The 17,369-nt window shown below is 33.9% G+C and overlaps 3 protein-coding genes across 3 annotated transcripts; 1 reads left to right on the top strand and 2 right to left on the bottom strand.

The window, feature by feature from the left end:
- Nucleotides 1–434: 434 nt before the first annotated feature.
- On the top strand, nt 435–3,504 carry LOC113862547 (protein LONGIFOLIA 1-like). The gene is made up of 4 exons (XM_027495628.1): nt 435–482; nt 554–2,443; nt 2,535–2,688; nt 2,825–3,504. The coding sequence occupies exons 2-4, from the start codon at nt 644–646 to the stop codon at nt 3,502–3,504; spliced, it is 2,634 nt and encodes an 877-aa protein (XP_027351429.1). The 5' UTR covers nt 435–482; nt 554–643.
- Nucleotides 3,505–6,807: 3,303 nt separating this feature from the next.
- LOC113862969 (transcription initiation factor TFIID subunit 8-like) lies at nt 6,808–8,817 on the bottom strand. The gene is made up of 2 exons (XM_027496305.1): nt 8,586–8,817; nt 6,808–8,376 (listed from the first exon to the last, which is right to left on the bottom strand). The coding sequence occupies exon 2, from the start codon at nt 8,288–8,290 to the stop codon at nt 7,145–7,147; it is 1,146 nt and encodes a 381-aa protein (XP_027352106.1). The 5' UTR covers nt 8,291–8,376; nt 8,586–8,817; the 3' UTR covers nt 6,808–7,144.
- Nucleotides 8,818–11,306: 2,489 nt separating this feature from the next.
- LOC113861326 (transcription factor TCP13-like) lies at nt 11,307–14,350 on the bottom strand. The gene is made up of 2 exons (XM_027494080.1): nt 14,053–14,350; nt 11,307–13,506 (listed from the first exon to the last, which is right to left on the bottom strand). The coding sequence occupies exon 2, from the start codon at nt 13,365–13,367 to the stop codon at nt 12,318–12,320; it is 1,050 nt and encodes a 349-aa protein (XP_027349881.1). The 5' UTR covers nt 13,368–13,506; nt 14,053–14,350; the 3' UTR covers nt 11,307–12,317.
- Nucleotides 14,351–17,369: the final 3,019 nt, after the last annotated feature.

Below are 17,369 nucleotides of genomic sequence, written 5' to 3'. Positions count from 1 at the left end.
ATGTTTAAGAAAATATTAGTAATATACTCTCTAGTATACTTTTAAAATGTAATTTTTATTATTAATTATAATGTATTAAAAATACATAAATCTCACTTAATTTAACGATTCTTGTCTATACTTTTTTATTTTTAATAAATTTCAACTGATAACGCAGTGTGTTCTAATATTACCTTTTAAAGTTAAGTAAAATTAATTTTGATGAAATAATTTTTAACTCTTGAATATCATTGAGGTACATATATAAATTAATTTGGATTACACACATGAATTGATTTCTTTGCTCTTTTATGGAGCTTCAACTTGTGAGCATGCCAAATTGCCAACGGATATTTGTAAAAGGATTAAGAAAAATGAACTGAGATTTGAAGATAACAATTGAGAAAATATTCTATATTGCTTCTAACTAAAATTTCCCTCCTTTCACAGGGGGAAACAGTAATGACATCAAAGAGCTCAATAGTACAACCCAGAAAGCTAAGGTGAGATAACAGTAGATTTACTCCAGAAAATTTTAGCAAAATTAGCTAAGAACTTATGAGTGTAAATGCAGGCAAAGAATTTAAAGATTGCAAAAGAGAAGCAACAATTCTCCACAGAGTCGTCAATAACTTCTTTGTCTTCATCATCTTGTTCATCTAGCATGTCATCACTTGAGTTTAACAGAACAATTCAGACAGAATCATCATCAACAAATCGAATCAGAATTCCAGAGAACACAAATTCAGATGTATCAACAAAGCAACTTTACACTCCAGTTCAACAAGCCCTTGACTTCTATGATATTGTCAAAGACTCGATGCATAGAGAAGCTCAAGGATTATCTGTGAAAACCGTGGCTAAAGAGGGAAAGAAGGGTCAGAGTCATGCTTTGAAACACATGGACTCACCCCGGCCTTTGCGGTCTCATAAATCTATCAATGCAGGAGTCACAGTTGCAAGTGAACCATTCCATACTCTCGCAAAGTCCAAGAAAACACCTTGGGATTCACCGCGACTCTCTTATGATGATTCACTCAAATCTGTCACAAAGCATAAGGAATTCCCAAGGCTTTCCTTGGACAGCAGAGAAGGATCCAATAGAGGTTTCAATGAAGGAAACAAATCTCGCAACCTGTTGAAAGGTCCACAGAAAGGGTATGAGAGGAATTCAAGCACAATGCCCAATCAGCTGCAAGAACCAGAAACATCTAGAAGATCTTCCAGTGTTGTAGCTAAGTTGATGGGACTTGAAAGCCTACCAGACTGGATACAAACTTCTGGGACTCCAGTGAGGAATTCTAGTTGCTCTAGCAGAAAACATGAGCTCTTGGCTATATCTATCACAAGTGAGGATGATAAGCAACACCAAAAACTTGCCTTACATCAGTTTAGAAGGGTTGATTCAATCACAAATGTGACACCACGTTCGCGATTTGCCCTAGAATCAACTCCATGGAGGCAACCTGATGCAAGCCAAGGCTCTCAACTACGTGCCTCCAAAGGAGAAGAATCTGATACAAAAGCCCCAAAGTCCTCTCTGACTGTATATGGCGAAATTGAGAAAAGGGTGGCAGAACTTGAGTTCAAAAAGTCTGGAAAGGATCTCAGAGCCCTTAAACAGATTCTTGAAGCAATGCAGAGACATAAGAGTTCATTCGAGGTCTCAAGAGATAACGCTTCGAGTTCTCCATCTGACAATAGGAATATTACTTGTCCCCAAGAAAGCTTGAAAGTACAAACCCCGAGAGTACCACCAAATGGCCAGGCATCTGGCACAGTTGAGATGTCTAATTCAACCCAGGGAAGTAAATTGCCAATTGTCATCATGAAACCAGCAAAAGCTACTAGAAAAGCTAACAATCCTTCTTCTACACAATTGTCAACTCATTGTAAATCTGGTCTCAGCAAGTGTTCCCCAAGTAATCCCACAAATGGAAGATTGGTTGACAAGCAAACTGCTAAAGGTATCAATTCAACAACAAAAAAGATCAAAGATCCTCTTGGTCAACTGGTTTGTTCATCAGACACGAAAGTTACAAAGTTGATGCAATCATCAAAGGTTCCTCCAGACAGCGTTGGAGAGAACACCATCAACTCTGGCAATATAACAGTAACTGGGAGTCCAAGACTACAAAAGAAGTTTGGTTTGGAGAGGCGTTCTCCGCCAAACAGTCCATTATCAGATTCCAGCATTAACAGAAGAGACCACAATAAGCAACTTGTGGAGTTTTCTTCCCCAAGTACAACACCCACACATAAGTTTTCCGCTTTGCAGCAAAGAAATGAACGTTTCAGTGAGATCAACTGTCACTGGAGGGATTTCAAGCATCATGTTAATGTCATTTCCCCAGATTTTGACAAACAAAGAAGCTTGGCCACTAGTAGTGAGATTGAAGTCATTTGCATTGATCAATCAGGAAATTTCAACACCCCTATCCAGTTGAGTGGAATGGATCAAAATGTAAGTATTTGTTGAATTTGGGAAGTATTTTTCCTTACATAATAAGATTTTTTATCTACATCAGTTGGTTAAACAATCTTGTGTTGATCAGTATGCATTTGAAGAGTTGAGAAAGGAACACTCCAAGGCTGAGACAGTAGTTACTGTAGAACAACCAAGTCCTGTGTCTGTTCTTGATGCTGCATTCTACAGGGAAGACCCACCATCTCCAGTGAAAAGGAAATCAGACATCTCAAAAAAAATAGGTAAGAAACAGAGACTGAAATGTGGATAATCTAAATTCATTTATCAAATGAATGCTGCAGTCAATATACATTTTAGTGGCAATATAAAGATAATACAGGAAAGAATTTTGAGTTTTCTTCAAATTTTCTGCTACAGGTGAAGCTCTAAGCACTGATGATGATAGTGAAGAGAATTCAGTGGAAATACTTAAAGAAATTGATCAGAATGACGAAAAATTCATCAATTTGAATAACAGTAAGGATCCTGACCATAAGTATATATCAGAAATACTGTTAGCATCAGGTCTACTAAGTGGTCACAGCTCGAGCCAGATATTTCATTCGCCGGGTCACTTGATTAATCCAAAGTTGTTCTTTGCACTTGAACAAATGAAGACAAAGAAGAGGCATTTCAATATTGAAGATAGTGCCAAGAAGATTTCCAGGATTATTAATCCTAAGCGAATGCAAAGAAAACTCATATTTGATGTTGTTAATGACATTTTAGTTCAAAAACTGATGTTGGATAGTTCTTCCATACTGTGGTGCCAATCAAATGAGCTAGCAGGTAGAAAACTAAAAGGGCAGCAGCTTTTGGATAAGCTATGCACAGAAATAGATCAATTGCAACCTCGAAAATGCAATGTCAGCCTAGTTGATGAGGATGAGAATTTGAAGCATCATCACACAAATTGGACTAAATGTTGCAGTGAGATGCCAAATATTGTGTTGGATGTTGAACGATTGATCTTTAAAGATTTGGTAACTGAAGTTGTGAGAGGTGAAGTAGCAAAGGATCCTGGCATGCATTACAGGCAACTGCTGTTTACCAAGTAGGAATTTTGGCTAAGCACTTTGAGGCGAAAAAAGAAAATTCATTCTTCTTATTTTACCTTTCTAATCTAGCTATAAATTTAGTTTGAAAGGGGTAATAAGTTTCGTAATTGGCAGTTTCACCTTTGTTTAGCATAAATTGTTGCACATCTATGTTTACTTTTATTGTCTTTCTTCATGTATTTACAGTCAATTGTTATAAATACATGAAGAAATACAGATAAATATACATCAGTATCGACTTTCAGGCTGTTGAAAATATTGCAACAAGTGAATGGTGTCGCCTCCTCCGTCAAACTTCCTCTGTATATTTTGGTTTATGGACCGAACCTTTTTTTTTCTCTTTCCTTAAATCAAATTGAATTGAGAAGGTTTAGTTTAGCTTAATTGGTAAAATAAAATTGTCTTTGACAAATGAAGAAACTAATATTTTAGTTTCTTTTAAAATCAAAATTATATCCATCATGCAAGACTTAATTCTCCCATCGCTAATAATCGATTGATCGATCATTACGAAACAGGCAACAACTCTTCCCTTCTATGTTGACTTTATTTCTAATAAAATTATATTTCAGTAAATGTGCTAAATGGAAAAGATTATCAATGACATTTCGGCATTAAATGTAGAAGACCGTAAAGAAAAATAAAAACTTTGCACGATTGAAACTTGTGATTCTTATTGTAGATTACGAAAAACTTGTTTTTTAGTTTGGTATGATGAACATTGCTGGGTTAAATCATGTTGATCATAAGGACTTTCAACATAACCCAATCTAAAATGGCCGCATTACTTGAATTTTGATCATACGCATTGCATTCCATATGAAGGAAGTACGGTCATCCCACAAATTCCAGATTAAAATGTACCACTTCGAATTCATAAAAGTGGCGTCTCCAGAAACCCGTCAATCACTTGACCATGACAACGCTTTTTTCAATTCCATAAAAAAACTTTCCCAAAATAATAATAATAATAAATAACCTGTATAAATTAGACATCCTGGAACGCCCTTTGCACATAATATTGCCCTCACTCCACTAATACATTTGGGTTCATACTTCATAGGACACTGCAAATCTTCCTTTAAAAAAAGAAAACCCCCCAACCGCTCTTTTTCGACCCTTCTAATGTTTTGTATGAGATTGAAGGATGCGAAGAGGTGGAAAGAAACCTGGGGGAAGAAGGGGGAGGGGATGTTCATGCCTGACTCTACAATGTTGCAAACACGAAGAGCGAAAAGATCAGATCCTACATGTGGACAACTCCCATTGTTCAAAATGATGCTGGGGTAAAACAGAGGAGGCTTAGTACGAACAAATGTTTCAATTGGATTTGTGTTTACTAGCTCTACACTTCATAGACGACAAATTGGTCCAATTCAGAATTTGTCATCCAGCTGAATTCACGTCTTAGTCAAAGGATTGGGACTGAGTATTCATTTCATGTCTATTAGATACATAAAATGATATTTTAATCAATAATTTTGTAGAGGCAAGAGAAGGGCATATAACACACTGAACGACTGCAATTGATTTCTCTGTATTAATGAAAAACAAAACAAAATGCAAAAGCACAAAGGCCAGGGAAAGGGATCACAATTGAAGCTTGCGAAACATTAAATGGAAAAAGTCCTTGCAAGGTATTGGTATTGATGTTGCAAAAAAATATCAATATTTATACAATCAAGTTCTCAGGCGCATAAGCTGAAGCAGCCGTTGAAGGCACCAATACAATTGCAATGAGTAAGTTCTACAATTTAATCAGTATAACACCAGAACACCAAAATATTTAAAAGCCCTTGCAAGGTCAACACGTATCTTAACTGATAATCACTAGCAAAACAAAAAGATAAACACAAAACCACAACTATAATGACAATCTCACTTTATCATGGGGAATTCGATAAAATACATTAGATGAAGTTAGCAACGTGAATGAAAAACCAACAAAAGCCTTGTCCAAATTTCAATTAAATCAATATGATGAAAGTCATTTTTAATGATTTCTTCTAAGTTTTTATTTGGTCTTCTGGTACCATTTTAATTAAACTATCTTCCATTTTTTTCACTGAAAAACCTTTCTCGATCTCCTTCTCACATGACTGACACTAAACCAAAAGGAAAATTCATGTCATACTCTCCTCAAGAGAGTCTACTTTAACTTTCTCTTGAATACCTTCATTACTCATACACTATTTTCACATCCATCTATTATTTTATGGTCGCATTCACTGCCGATGAGCATTGATTGAAAAAGAGGAAAATAAGGATGAAATGGAGATTAAAATATGAAAACTGAAGATAAAATGGCAGTGCAAAATCATTAATTTCTTTTTACCAGTAGAAAAGTGGATATCCAAAATCATAACAATTGAAGCTAATATGGAATTATAACTAAAATAAGTGGTTGTCTCTATACTGTAGGGCATAAAGTTTTGAAATTACTTGTTTAAACAAAAAGAGTTTTACAATGAATTGTCCAGATGATTATTATAAGTAACTATTTACTAACTTAATGTAACCTTCGCTCCATCATTAGTTAATATGTGTGATTGGAAAGGAATGTATTTTCTATGGGAATTTAGTTGAAGATGTAGCAGTGACTATAATGTAAAAGGGTTCAGCACACAATTCAAAGCAACTGGACAACCACAAGTCAGAAGCAGAGATGTTTTTATATATTATATTTAGCATAAGATCATACAAAGTGCCAACAACAACAACAATCAAGCCTTATTCCATCAGGTGAGATTGGCTACATGAATCACACAATGTCATTAAGTTCAGTCAAAAACTAATTTTTCAAAAATCTGGCTAATCAAAAGTTTCTTTTAATAATTTCATCTAATATCTTTTCATAAATTGATCAACCAAGCAATTGGCATGCACATGCCTAAAAGATTATTAAAGTGAGAACAAATAGTAACATGCAATGTGGAAAACACAAAAATTGAAGTCCTTAGTAAACAAAATAATGGAAAACAAAAAAATTATAACTAAAATAAATAGTTCACTTCTCTCTGTAAATTTTTGGCATGAAGCTCAGAACCTACTAGTTGATATACTAAAATGAAAATGAGCAAAGGATTAATATTAGCAACTATTAACTAACCTTATGTAACATCCTTTTAATTGTTAGTAAATATAATATGTGATTTGACACGGCAGGAGGTCATTTAGTAACACTAATTAAATAACATAATATGTAACCATGATATTTGAACACTATTTGTTTATACTAACTAACTTAATAACATTCTCTCATTGTTAGTTAACATAATACTTGATTTTCTGCGGGAATTTAGTCGTAGATGTAGCATTGACTGTAATATAAAATAGTTCAACACACGATACAAAGCAACTACCACAAGTCAGAAGTAGAGATGTTTTTGTATGCTAAATTTAGCAGAAGATCATACAGAGTGCCAATGGACTTCAATAAAAAGAATCATAAATTGATCTACCAAGCAATTGACATGCACATACCTGAAAGATTGTTAAAAACTGAAAATCTGAGCAAAATAGTAGCATCCAACCTATAATGCCCATAACCAGACAGTTACCTAGATTTGAAATATCCCAGAACTAGCTATCCTGACATTCTCCTGATCAAGTATACAGATTCTAATTAAAGCAATCTAATTTACAACTGAACAAGCTGATCTGGGTTTTCCAAAGATTCCCTTAGAATTTTCTCTGCCCTCCTTTTCCTGTCATCCTTCTCATCTTCCATTGCAAACCATGGCAAAGTCTTTTTATGCTCCTCTTTTTGTGGGATCAAACCAATGGACCTGCCTAAGAATTTATTTTTAGTCCCAATCTTAAAACGCACAGTAGGCTTCTCATTCACAGGAAACTTTGTCTGATCTTCTTTGGAATCACAGCATGAGCTTTTCATCGCTTCAATTGCAGGAGCAAATGTCTCCAATACTGAAATTGATTCATTTTCAACAAAATTTTCCACAACAGGATTGTCTGAAGCTATGTCATTAAAAAGCTTAGCTGGAGGAGGAACAGAAGCAACTTCCTTGTCCTCAATCTTCAAAGGTGCCACAAGGAACGGATTACTTTCTGCTGCTACTCTTTTTGCCTTGGCATCAGCAGGGTCAATCACAGTTGTCTTTTCAAACATATTTGAGACCATCTGCTGCTGCAAATTCAACAGAGGTCGCTCCCCCTTGCCATTCTCTCTTTCTTGCTGAAATTTGGCAGCACGGGGTTCTGTCCCCCTTCCATTCACTGTAGGTGACTGTTCATAAGTTTGTAGATCAGGGAACGTTGGCAACCAAGCAGGGATATGCTCCCCTGGAGGCTCTTCTCCTCTTTGCAGAAAACTTGGATTCAGCACTCGTTCTTTCACAACAGGAAACCGAGGAATAGGGTGTGCAAACATAATTGGTTCAGCCTTATTAAGAAAGTGAACAATTTCACGAATAAGGCCTGAACTTCCAAGGCAATGATCAACATCAGAAGCACCCACAAACCCCTGCCCTGATCCCATATCTTCCAACCCTTGAATGACATCAAAAGCATTGCATTCAGTTCTACCCGCAAGATTGGCATGGTAATTTGCAGATTTCCCAATGTTCAAAATATACCGAGCCACAACGTCCGATAACGTCTCAAGAGCAGACTGCTGAAACGCCTGAAAACCCTCCCTCTCGCATACTTGCGCTACCGCAATCTTCGCAATTGCTTGGGCAAAGTCATCACTGCCACCCACTTTCCTCCTCCTCCATGTGGTAGGCTGTTCAAGCTGTCTTCCAGTCTTCCCACCGCCATTGCTCATATTCAGCACTTCATATCACTTGAAAACCCAAAATACATTCGCCAACACACTATTATTCATTATCCCAAAACTCAACTCTACCAGACCTAACAACGTTGAAAATTGTAATAAAAAACCGAGTTTCAGATTACATGGAACTTCAGTTCAATGCAAAGATCGCAATTGTCACGTCTCCTACTAACATATTAACTAAGCAAAAACCCTAACTCCACCATAGGATGTCAAGACAGGGAGGGGAATTAAGCATGAAGATTCAGAAATGGAAATTAAAAACTGTGAGGGAAAAAATGCTTACCGGTAATGGGAAGGTCCTGATTGGATCTGAGTGCATGCGGTGAGAGAGAATAGGTTCGCAATTTCGGTTATATGGAGAGTGAGTGGAAGATCGAGAGAAGGAATTGGGAAAATTAGGGTTTAGGTTAAGTTTATCTTAAACCCTCACAAACCCTTCGATCGTAAGATACCATTCGAAGCAGAGGGAAGTTCAAGTTTGGAAGGAGGATTGTGGTCACGGTCACGGACACGATGCGATTTCGAGATTTGAACCCTCTAATAAATCAAAATTAATTGGAAAAAAGAAGAATATAGAATATTCTCTTACAACGGTATCGTTTTGAACTAAGGTAACGGGGCGAACTATGGTATCTCGTTAGAAATTATTTTTATGAAAAATTCATTTAGCAAATTTTATTTTAAAAATATATTTAAAAACAAAATAAAATTTTGTTTAATTCTCTTTTTGTTGAGACTTGCATGCCGGCAATACCGATCTCCAGCAGCAGCCACCAAATCTACCAATAAAGAAAAACAAGTCTGTATTGAGTTGTCAAAATAATCATCTTAATTTACTTTTTCTTTTTTTTGTCTAATCTCAAATTACTTGAGTTGATCCTCATAATGGATCTATCTAACATTGTCTCTAACCATTCATTGGGTCTAAATGTAAATATATAGTAAATAAAAACCATATTATAAAACAAGAGTTAAACTTGATTTGTATCAGTTGGCTTGATTTAACAAGTTATGGGGGTTGATTTGTCTCACATAATTTTTTTTTTAATTGTAAAATTTTGACACGTAAATAGCAAGACCACGCCCCATGCAATATTTCTACAAAATAGTGACCACAAGAGTCCAAATTGTGGGAAACTTCACTTTAGAGCTGAAACAGCCTGTCTACCACGCTTTTTTTGTCACAGAAAATTAGCATAGGCATGCAGTTATACCAAGAACAACTTCAAATTGTTGCATTAGTCTATGGCTTGCCACCTCTTCTTTGATGATAATGGCATGGTCCACACAGTTGATTAAAAAAAAAAGCATTTGGGTTAACTGGGTAAATATCAATAAAATTGCATGAATATAGCTACAAATATTGTATTATTTATACTTATTTACTTTTACCCGGTATATATGAATATAAATATAAATTATAAAAAATTATGTAATATTAAATTTTATTTTTTTATAAATATATTTATTTTTAATTTTTAACCCTAAACCTAAACTAGAAGTATAATAATTTACAAAATTTATTTTTAAAACCATTATAATTTCTTTTTTATCTAGTACAATTTTATGTTCCACCTTAAATATATATATTTCTTTTATATCATTATAGTTAACTAAACAGTGTATAATAAAAATTAGTACAAGAATCTAAGTATAAAAAAAAATAAAAATTTATTTAAGTAGTTAGATATTACATTAAGTAATCATATTAAAACATGTTTTCACTAATTACTTCACACTCCCAATGATAGGTGATTTTTAAATAATCACATTTAACTTCTAAATTTGCCAATTTAAGTATGGCATTTTCAAAGCTTCAAATAAACTTTCCAAACCACTTCATAATTTAAGTAAATTGGTATACTGACATTTTTCATTTTTGTACATCTAATGTGCATGATAGTCTCTAATACTTCTTGTATCATTAAAAACTATTTTTCCAAATAAATGCACCTTATATGTATAGATAAATAATCATTTTAAGAGATAATTAACTAACAAATTTAATTACTAAAAAAATTATCATTTGATTAACTTCCATTAATAATTTAATATTTGTTCCAAAAAATTAAATTGTTAGTATAACTATTATAAGTCTATACTAAAAATAGGTTAATTAATATATATTTTAGCAATATGATATAGTGATGCTATATATAAGTTTTTAATAATAATAAAATTATTCGTTAGCACTGTATATGCTCCAATAATAAAATTCATTATCTCAAAATAACGTCTTAGAGTTTATAGAAACTTGACAACACACCTAAAGACATGAAACTCACTCAAGAATTTCAAGGAGTGGTGGACTCTGGCAGGAAACATTTTCTACCTACAACATTTTTTTTACTAAAAAGAAAAAATATCAAAACGAGTGTCGGATGTCCCATAATGGTTTGAGATTGAATTATATGAATTCTTTTACCTTTGGTAATATTATTCTCGCTTAAAATCTCTACAACGTTTTTTTATCTCTCTATCATATTCCTTTTTTCTTATTTTATATTTTATTTCTTATCTTTCTATCTCTTTCTGATATAAAAAGTGTTGTTAAAAAATATTATTCTTCACAAGCTCTCTTTATGCAGTGTGACTTCTTTCATGAATGTATAGTAAAATTAATTATTTTCAAATTTTTTAAACCGTTTAAAATTAACATTAATTTCTTTAGTTTTAAGGTGAATGTGAATTTTCTCAAGAGTTAAAGATTAATTTCAGGATCAGAAGTACCTATTTATAACAGAAGAAATCAACAATTTTTCTTTAAATGTTGATTTTATTTAAAAAAATTCATCGCTGTTCCTCACCACGGGCAAATAACAATAGTTACTCATAATATCTTTCTATAAATTATTCTGTCTTCTTTTATGGTTCGCTTTAAACTATCATTTAGTTCCTACTAAATTGATTTTGTTTTATTTTCATACAACTACCAGTAAAGTGATAAACAGCGTATTTTACAATCAATAAACTATTAAACTGTAAGTGTACACAAAGGATATTAAGGAGCACTTATGTGATACCTGTCACATAATCACCTATTTTGAAATAACAAAAGAGCAAATGTTTGTGGAAATAACCTAAGGTAAGGGGTTTTGTAAACCATATTTTCACCATAATCTAAAGAAAGCAATGCTTAGCCATAACACACGTCATGTATTCTGTTTTTTATCCTTTGACTTATATCATATTTTCTTAATACTTTATCCTTTCATCCTATTTTCATGCAAGTTGACTTTTTTCGAAAAGACTAGCATTGCCTAAACTTTATTCCTCGACAGTATACAGAAGGTGTAAGTACTGATCTTATCGTCTTTGCAGTTTTCTTTAAAGTACGTAGCACTACATAATGCGATTAATATCAAAGTATTCCCTATTCATGCAGACCAATCTTCTCTTTGAATTTCCTTGCTTTGTGCAATAATTTCAGGGAAATGTAATTTTCATGTGTCACCTTTTTGTGACTGGCGGGGAAAGTCTCATTCATGGTTTTGAGACAATAACCTATGCTTGATGTGCTGGCCACCGCACATGAGCAAGAAATTAGGCATTGTCTTTTCTTATATTTCTTCTCATGGAATAACAACACAAACAAGGTTGAAAAATAATAATAAAAAGAAAAGACATACATTCTGAAAGCTGTGTACATGTGTTCTCTAAGCATGACAATTCTCATTGTATACGAGAAAGTGAGAAGATCTACACTACTTGTATTCTCTTAGTTAAGAAACTCATTATCACTTTGAAGGAAAAACTCTTACACTCTTAGAAAGCCATTCATGATACCGTTAATTTCATGTAATATAAGATGGAAAAAAAAAAGGGGGAAATTTAAGGGTTACCTAAGATGGAAAGAAATAGAAGGAAATCCAAACATGCTTCACAAACAAAATGATTATTCAAACCCTGCCATAACGCGGAATATCTTCTGATTGAAGAAGCTTTCTCACTGACTTCATGCTCCAAGCATATTTTGAGAGGGGGTAGAATTTAGATAAACTTTGTATTTTGTGTATTATTTGGGAGGGAACTCTTGGTCTTTTTGGGATGGGCTTTTGCTGCTGTTGGATGAATGGAGAGACTTATGAGTCATCATAGCTAAGCAGAAGGAATGATTGAGAGAATTTGTCAATGGATTTTGAGAACTTGAATTCAACATCTGATAGTGGTTGATTTGTCTGGGATCCATGTCCATTGCTGTAACATGTGAAGGGAAATATGGTTGTGTTGCTCCTGGAGGACAGACCAGAATTTGAGAATTCCCAGTTGATAAAGACAATGTTGATGGGAAAGGTACAATGTTAGTATTGTGTATGTCTGTTTGGTTTGTAAATCCATTGTTTCCCAACTGATGAGAAACATCACCACTAGAAAGCTCCCAATGGTAACCATGTGGCATAGTATTTAGCAAGCCCAAGAATGAAGGATGGTTTGCTCTTGATAAGAGATTGTTTGGCAAAACATGTGCATTAGGACCTTCAATGGCTTCTTGCTTATCCTCCACACTTCTATTTGCCCAATTTTCTTTTTCAGTGCTAATCACTTCTCCTGAAACTTTAGGCTTTAATTTCCATAAAGAATTTTGGCTTGGACCTTCCCAATACTGAATGCTCCTATTAATATTAAACAGTTGTTCATTAGGCTGAGAATGAGAGGAGCTAGCTTCATTTGAAGTAACAGCAGATGGATAACCAAGGGTGAAGTTATTCACTTGTGGAATATTGGGTAGTGGTGGAAGTTCATCAATTTCATTCTTAGCTGCATTGAGCAACCAATCAATAACCTTGCTAGGTTGACTGAGCCCTAGCCTATCTTGCAGATCGTAGAGTTGGATGGCAGTCGGTACTGATAGCCTCACACGCCTGTCTCTTAACCCTCTTATTGTGCAAACCTTGCTATGCCTATCTTTTCCTCCAAAGGCTTTAGATACTCTAACAATCCTTGGATTCTTCAATCTTGGCCATTGTGCTGAGCTTGATGAAGTCTTTGTTTTTTCATGATCACTTGAATGAGAATGACCCTCTTGTTTTAATGGGAAATCTGCTTCTTTTGGGCTCTTAATCATGATATCATGTCTCTCATTGTTGGCTGACAGGTGCAGAGTTTTGTCCTTCTACTTTCCGATTGTCAAATTCTGTTCCACAATCAACTGTGAAACTGCTGAATTTTTAAATCCACTGTTTGGATTTTTCTGGTTGTCTCTCCTGCATCAGAACCACATGAAATAAAAATAATAGGAAATGGGTGGAAATCTACTCGTTCATGAAATTTATTGAATTTAAAACTGTTGAATGAATTCCTGTGTAATTAATATTTAAAATTCATGTTGCGCATCTTTCCCTCTGAAATGTATTTATAATAAGAACAGATGAAACAGATTGGTGACTTGCAGCAGCTACTAGATATTATTAAATAATATCATATAAAGGTCATTTTGAGAGAATTAAAGAATATTAATAAAAAAAAACTTAAGAATAAGTGTCTAATTCAGTTCGCAAATAACTATTATAAAACATTGAAAAACATGGCTATGTCATTATTATACACAAACAATTCCAGCAATTTAATACCACTTAACAAAAGGAAAGACGACATCAAAGTCAAAACCCCCCGAGTAACAATAATATACAATATTAGAATAAGTTCAATAACATCTGAAACATGTAATTAGAATTGAATATATAAATGCAAACCCTACTGATAGTTGAAAAGATATATAGTATATCTGGCAAACTCATATAAACACCTACCACTATGTGATGCAAAGCAACATAAGGTAGAAGGATGAAGCTTGCACTGTGACTTGGGATACAAAGCTAGATCAAAATTTGAAGTTTTCAATTAACCATGGCATGACTTTGCGGTTGCACTGAATAAACTTGGTGTAGAGTTGAGCCCCGCAGGTTGGAAAAGGAAGATGCCGGAATTGAACTAACCACGCCGCACTGAAAGATAAAGCAATGGCGCATGGATTGCCACGTGGCACGCATCCCTATTGGTCAAATAAATATGGTAGTCTACGTCTTATCATTTTATGGTCAGGCATAATGGGCAATAATCATTTCCTTTATTATATAGCTGTTAATTATATATGGATCATATATCCTGATATTTTGTTCTCACAAGCTTTGAGTATTCAATTTGGGGGGAAATTGAACAACTTTGGCGCACATTAATTGATTATTTTGTTACTATACTATCTTAGTTTTTGTTAAAAAAGAAAGGCTAGAATTCATCTGTTCAAAAGATTTTTCTGTATGTTTGGGCCATGAGAAAACAACATTGGATTATCAATATAATAGAAGGCTTAATGGAATGAGCACAGTTAACCTCAAAAGGGGACCATTACTACACACTTCGAAAAGCGGCTAGTGACACTTTATCGACAACTACAAAAGGTTTTGTGACTGAGCACATCACATGGGGATCCACGGAAGCAAGCCAAAACAGCATTTAAGTGTAATGTTGTTCTTATTAAGAGCATAGCATTTTTAACTGACATCTCCATGCCCTTGTTAATACATGAGAAGTTCATTATATATAACGTATTCTTAGGGTCTTCAACTTGAAAACCTTAAAAAATCATTGATCAATCAAAATTTGAATAAACAACAACGTACTAGGCCTTCTCTACTAGTATAAAGTGCAAATATTGATTCTATGAATCAAATGACATGGTATGTTAATCTTAAATGAATATAGACAAAGTATTGACATATAAATCCTTAATGGTTTTTCACCAATCATGAAATTTGGACAAACAACTTAAAAGATTACAGCTTTAAAAACATGTTAGAAAGTATGAATTTTAATGCAAAAATTATAACCAACAACGTTAAAAAAATATTAATTCATGTATATTCTATGGTGAAACCAAACACACTGTTAATAGAAGTTTTCTTGGGGGCAAATTTACTGTTTTTTTCTTCAGTTATTATATTAGGGAGTGTGTGTTTTTTATTCTTGGCTCAAAAATAAAATGAAACGGTAAAAGAAGAAAAAACTGAGATAAAACATAAACACACGAAGGCATCACATGAGAGGATTTAGAAGACAAACAGAGAAATTCACTTTAGATAACCCAAATAGAGAGACTCAAAAGTTGTGGTGGCAAGTCCAAGAGCATTGTCATGTCTGTGTGTATGATAGCTACTTCGGAGAAGGGGAAAGGTACTGATAGGTGAGGGACCAATTATGTTATGATATAGCTTTTGAAACGTACACCCACTGAGCACAACAGGACCACACAACTTTTGCAGAGAGATATGCATGGGGGGCAAGTTGAGGCTTTTCATTGAGCTGACACTGACATGGTTATTAACCGCATGACGCATGCTTTCTTCAAAACAAAGTCAATTAATCATGTGTAAGATGAGGAAACGTAAGCAAGGTTCCTTATCTTTCATTTGCCAATGACACCAAATATGCTTTTACCCTAGGAATTCACATACCCTTCAATTCAAAACCCTAAATTGTGACACTCAAGTGAAAACCCTCTTGTTCTGTTACAGTGGATCAATTCGGTATGCATGTTCGAAAAAATTGTAAACATCAATTCAATTCAATCCAGAAGTTACAATTAGTAGTGTTTAAATAAACATAGATCTATATTCATTCAAACTTGAATCTAAACGTGCTCTCAACCAAACAAGCAAGGAGAAACCATGACACATGCAGCAAACTAACCTGATTTCTCTTGAATGGACAGAAATACTTTAATCAAGCACAATGGTACACTTAACAAATTCAAACTACGAATTTTGGAGAAGTTCTTAAATCCCCTAAACAAATATCTTCTTTTATGCATATATAACTTAGAATTGTAAAAGCATGAAAAAAAATTAAAAAGAGACATCTATTATTCCAAAAGATACAATTTTCTTTGATTTTCAAGAAAAAAAACGGGCCCTTCTTTTTATTCTACAAAAAGAACAAAGAAAAGTGACTCTATGCCCCTAATTCCTTTTCGTCACACGCATAATTACCAAAAAGAAAAACAAAAACAAGAATTAAAGCATCCTGGATTATGAGAGTGATTTATCTGTAAGAGTTGGATACCCTTGCAAACCTAAAATGCTGAAGAACTATATATTAGCCGTTAAATAGTCCTACCAAAAATTAACACTAACGAAGAAATTGAGTAAATATCATTGCACCCACTGTGAGAACCTTGGTTCGTAAATCATCGAGAAATTTTTTTAAAAAAAATCACTAAACTACCAAAGTACAATGATTTAATAGAGTAAAATGCTCTCCAGTTTTGCAGTGCAAACAGCAGAATGTTCATTTTGCATACCATACATACACTCCATTAATTTGAAAACAAAGAATAAAACAAAATAGAGGATAAGAAGTATGAAGAAAACGAACAAAAATATGAATAAAAGGATGAAGGTTGAAAGAAAGACCAAAACGAAGAAGTTCCCACTCCTTTGTGGAAGGAGAAAGGAAAAAGATTTTATATATATTCTTTAAACTATAGCAAAGGGTTTAAAGAAAACTGAGTAGGGCTTGCATCTAAGGCTATAATACAGTGAACTTTTATCAGAAAAACTGACAAAACAGACTAATACCTGGTTTGTGGGTAAGGTTAATGTTACGATCCAAAAAATGGTCCCCAGATTCCTAACAGAAGCCCTAGATCAGAGCTCGTGACTAATCACTCTCACTTTTTAATGCATCAGAAGCAACAGCAGCAGTATTGTCTGCAACATCTTCTTTTTGGTTGTCTCTATTAAGTTTTTGTTGGAATTATTTTTTGTAGCTTAGTTTAAGCGCTCACATAAATTTTAATCGATCGAGTACTTTGTGAGTCGTGACCAATTTGCAATATAGAAGCTAGCTATGACCATTGACATGAGTAAGCAAAGCTTGAACTGAATTGTAATTGTAATTGTAATTTAAGGACTTGTTTGAAAAAACTTATAAACCACTTGCATAAAGTAGTCCATGATGCCCATAAATTATTATAACTTATTTTAATAAGTTTTTTTTTTTGTATAAATATCAAAATAAATTATTTTCAGTTTATCTCAATAAATTTTATTATTAAATTTATAAAAAATTA

Source organism: Abrus precatorius, unplaced genomic scaffold (genome assembly GCF_003935025.1).
Source record: "Abrus precatorius isolate BTA unplaced genomic scaffold, Abrus_2018 Scaffold3, whole genome shotgun sequence".
NCBI classification, from domain to species: Eukaryota; Viridiplantae; Streptophyta; class Magnoliopsida; order Fabales; family Fabaceae; genus Abrus; species Abrus precatorius.
Note: the sequence above shows the minus strand (reverse complement) of the source record. Positions and strands in the feature narration are given on the sequence as shown.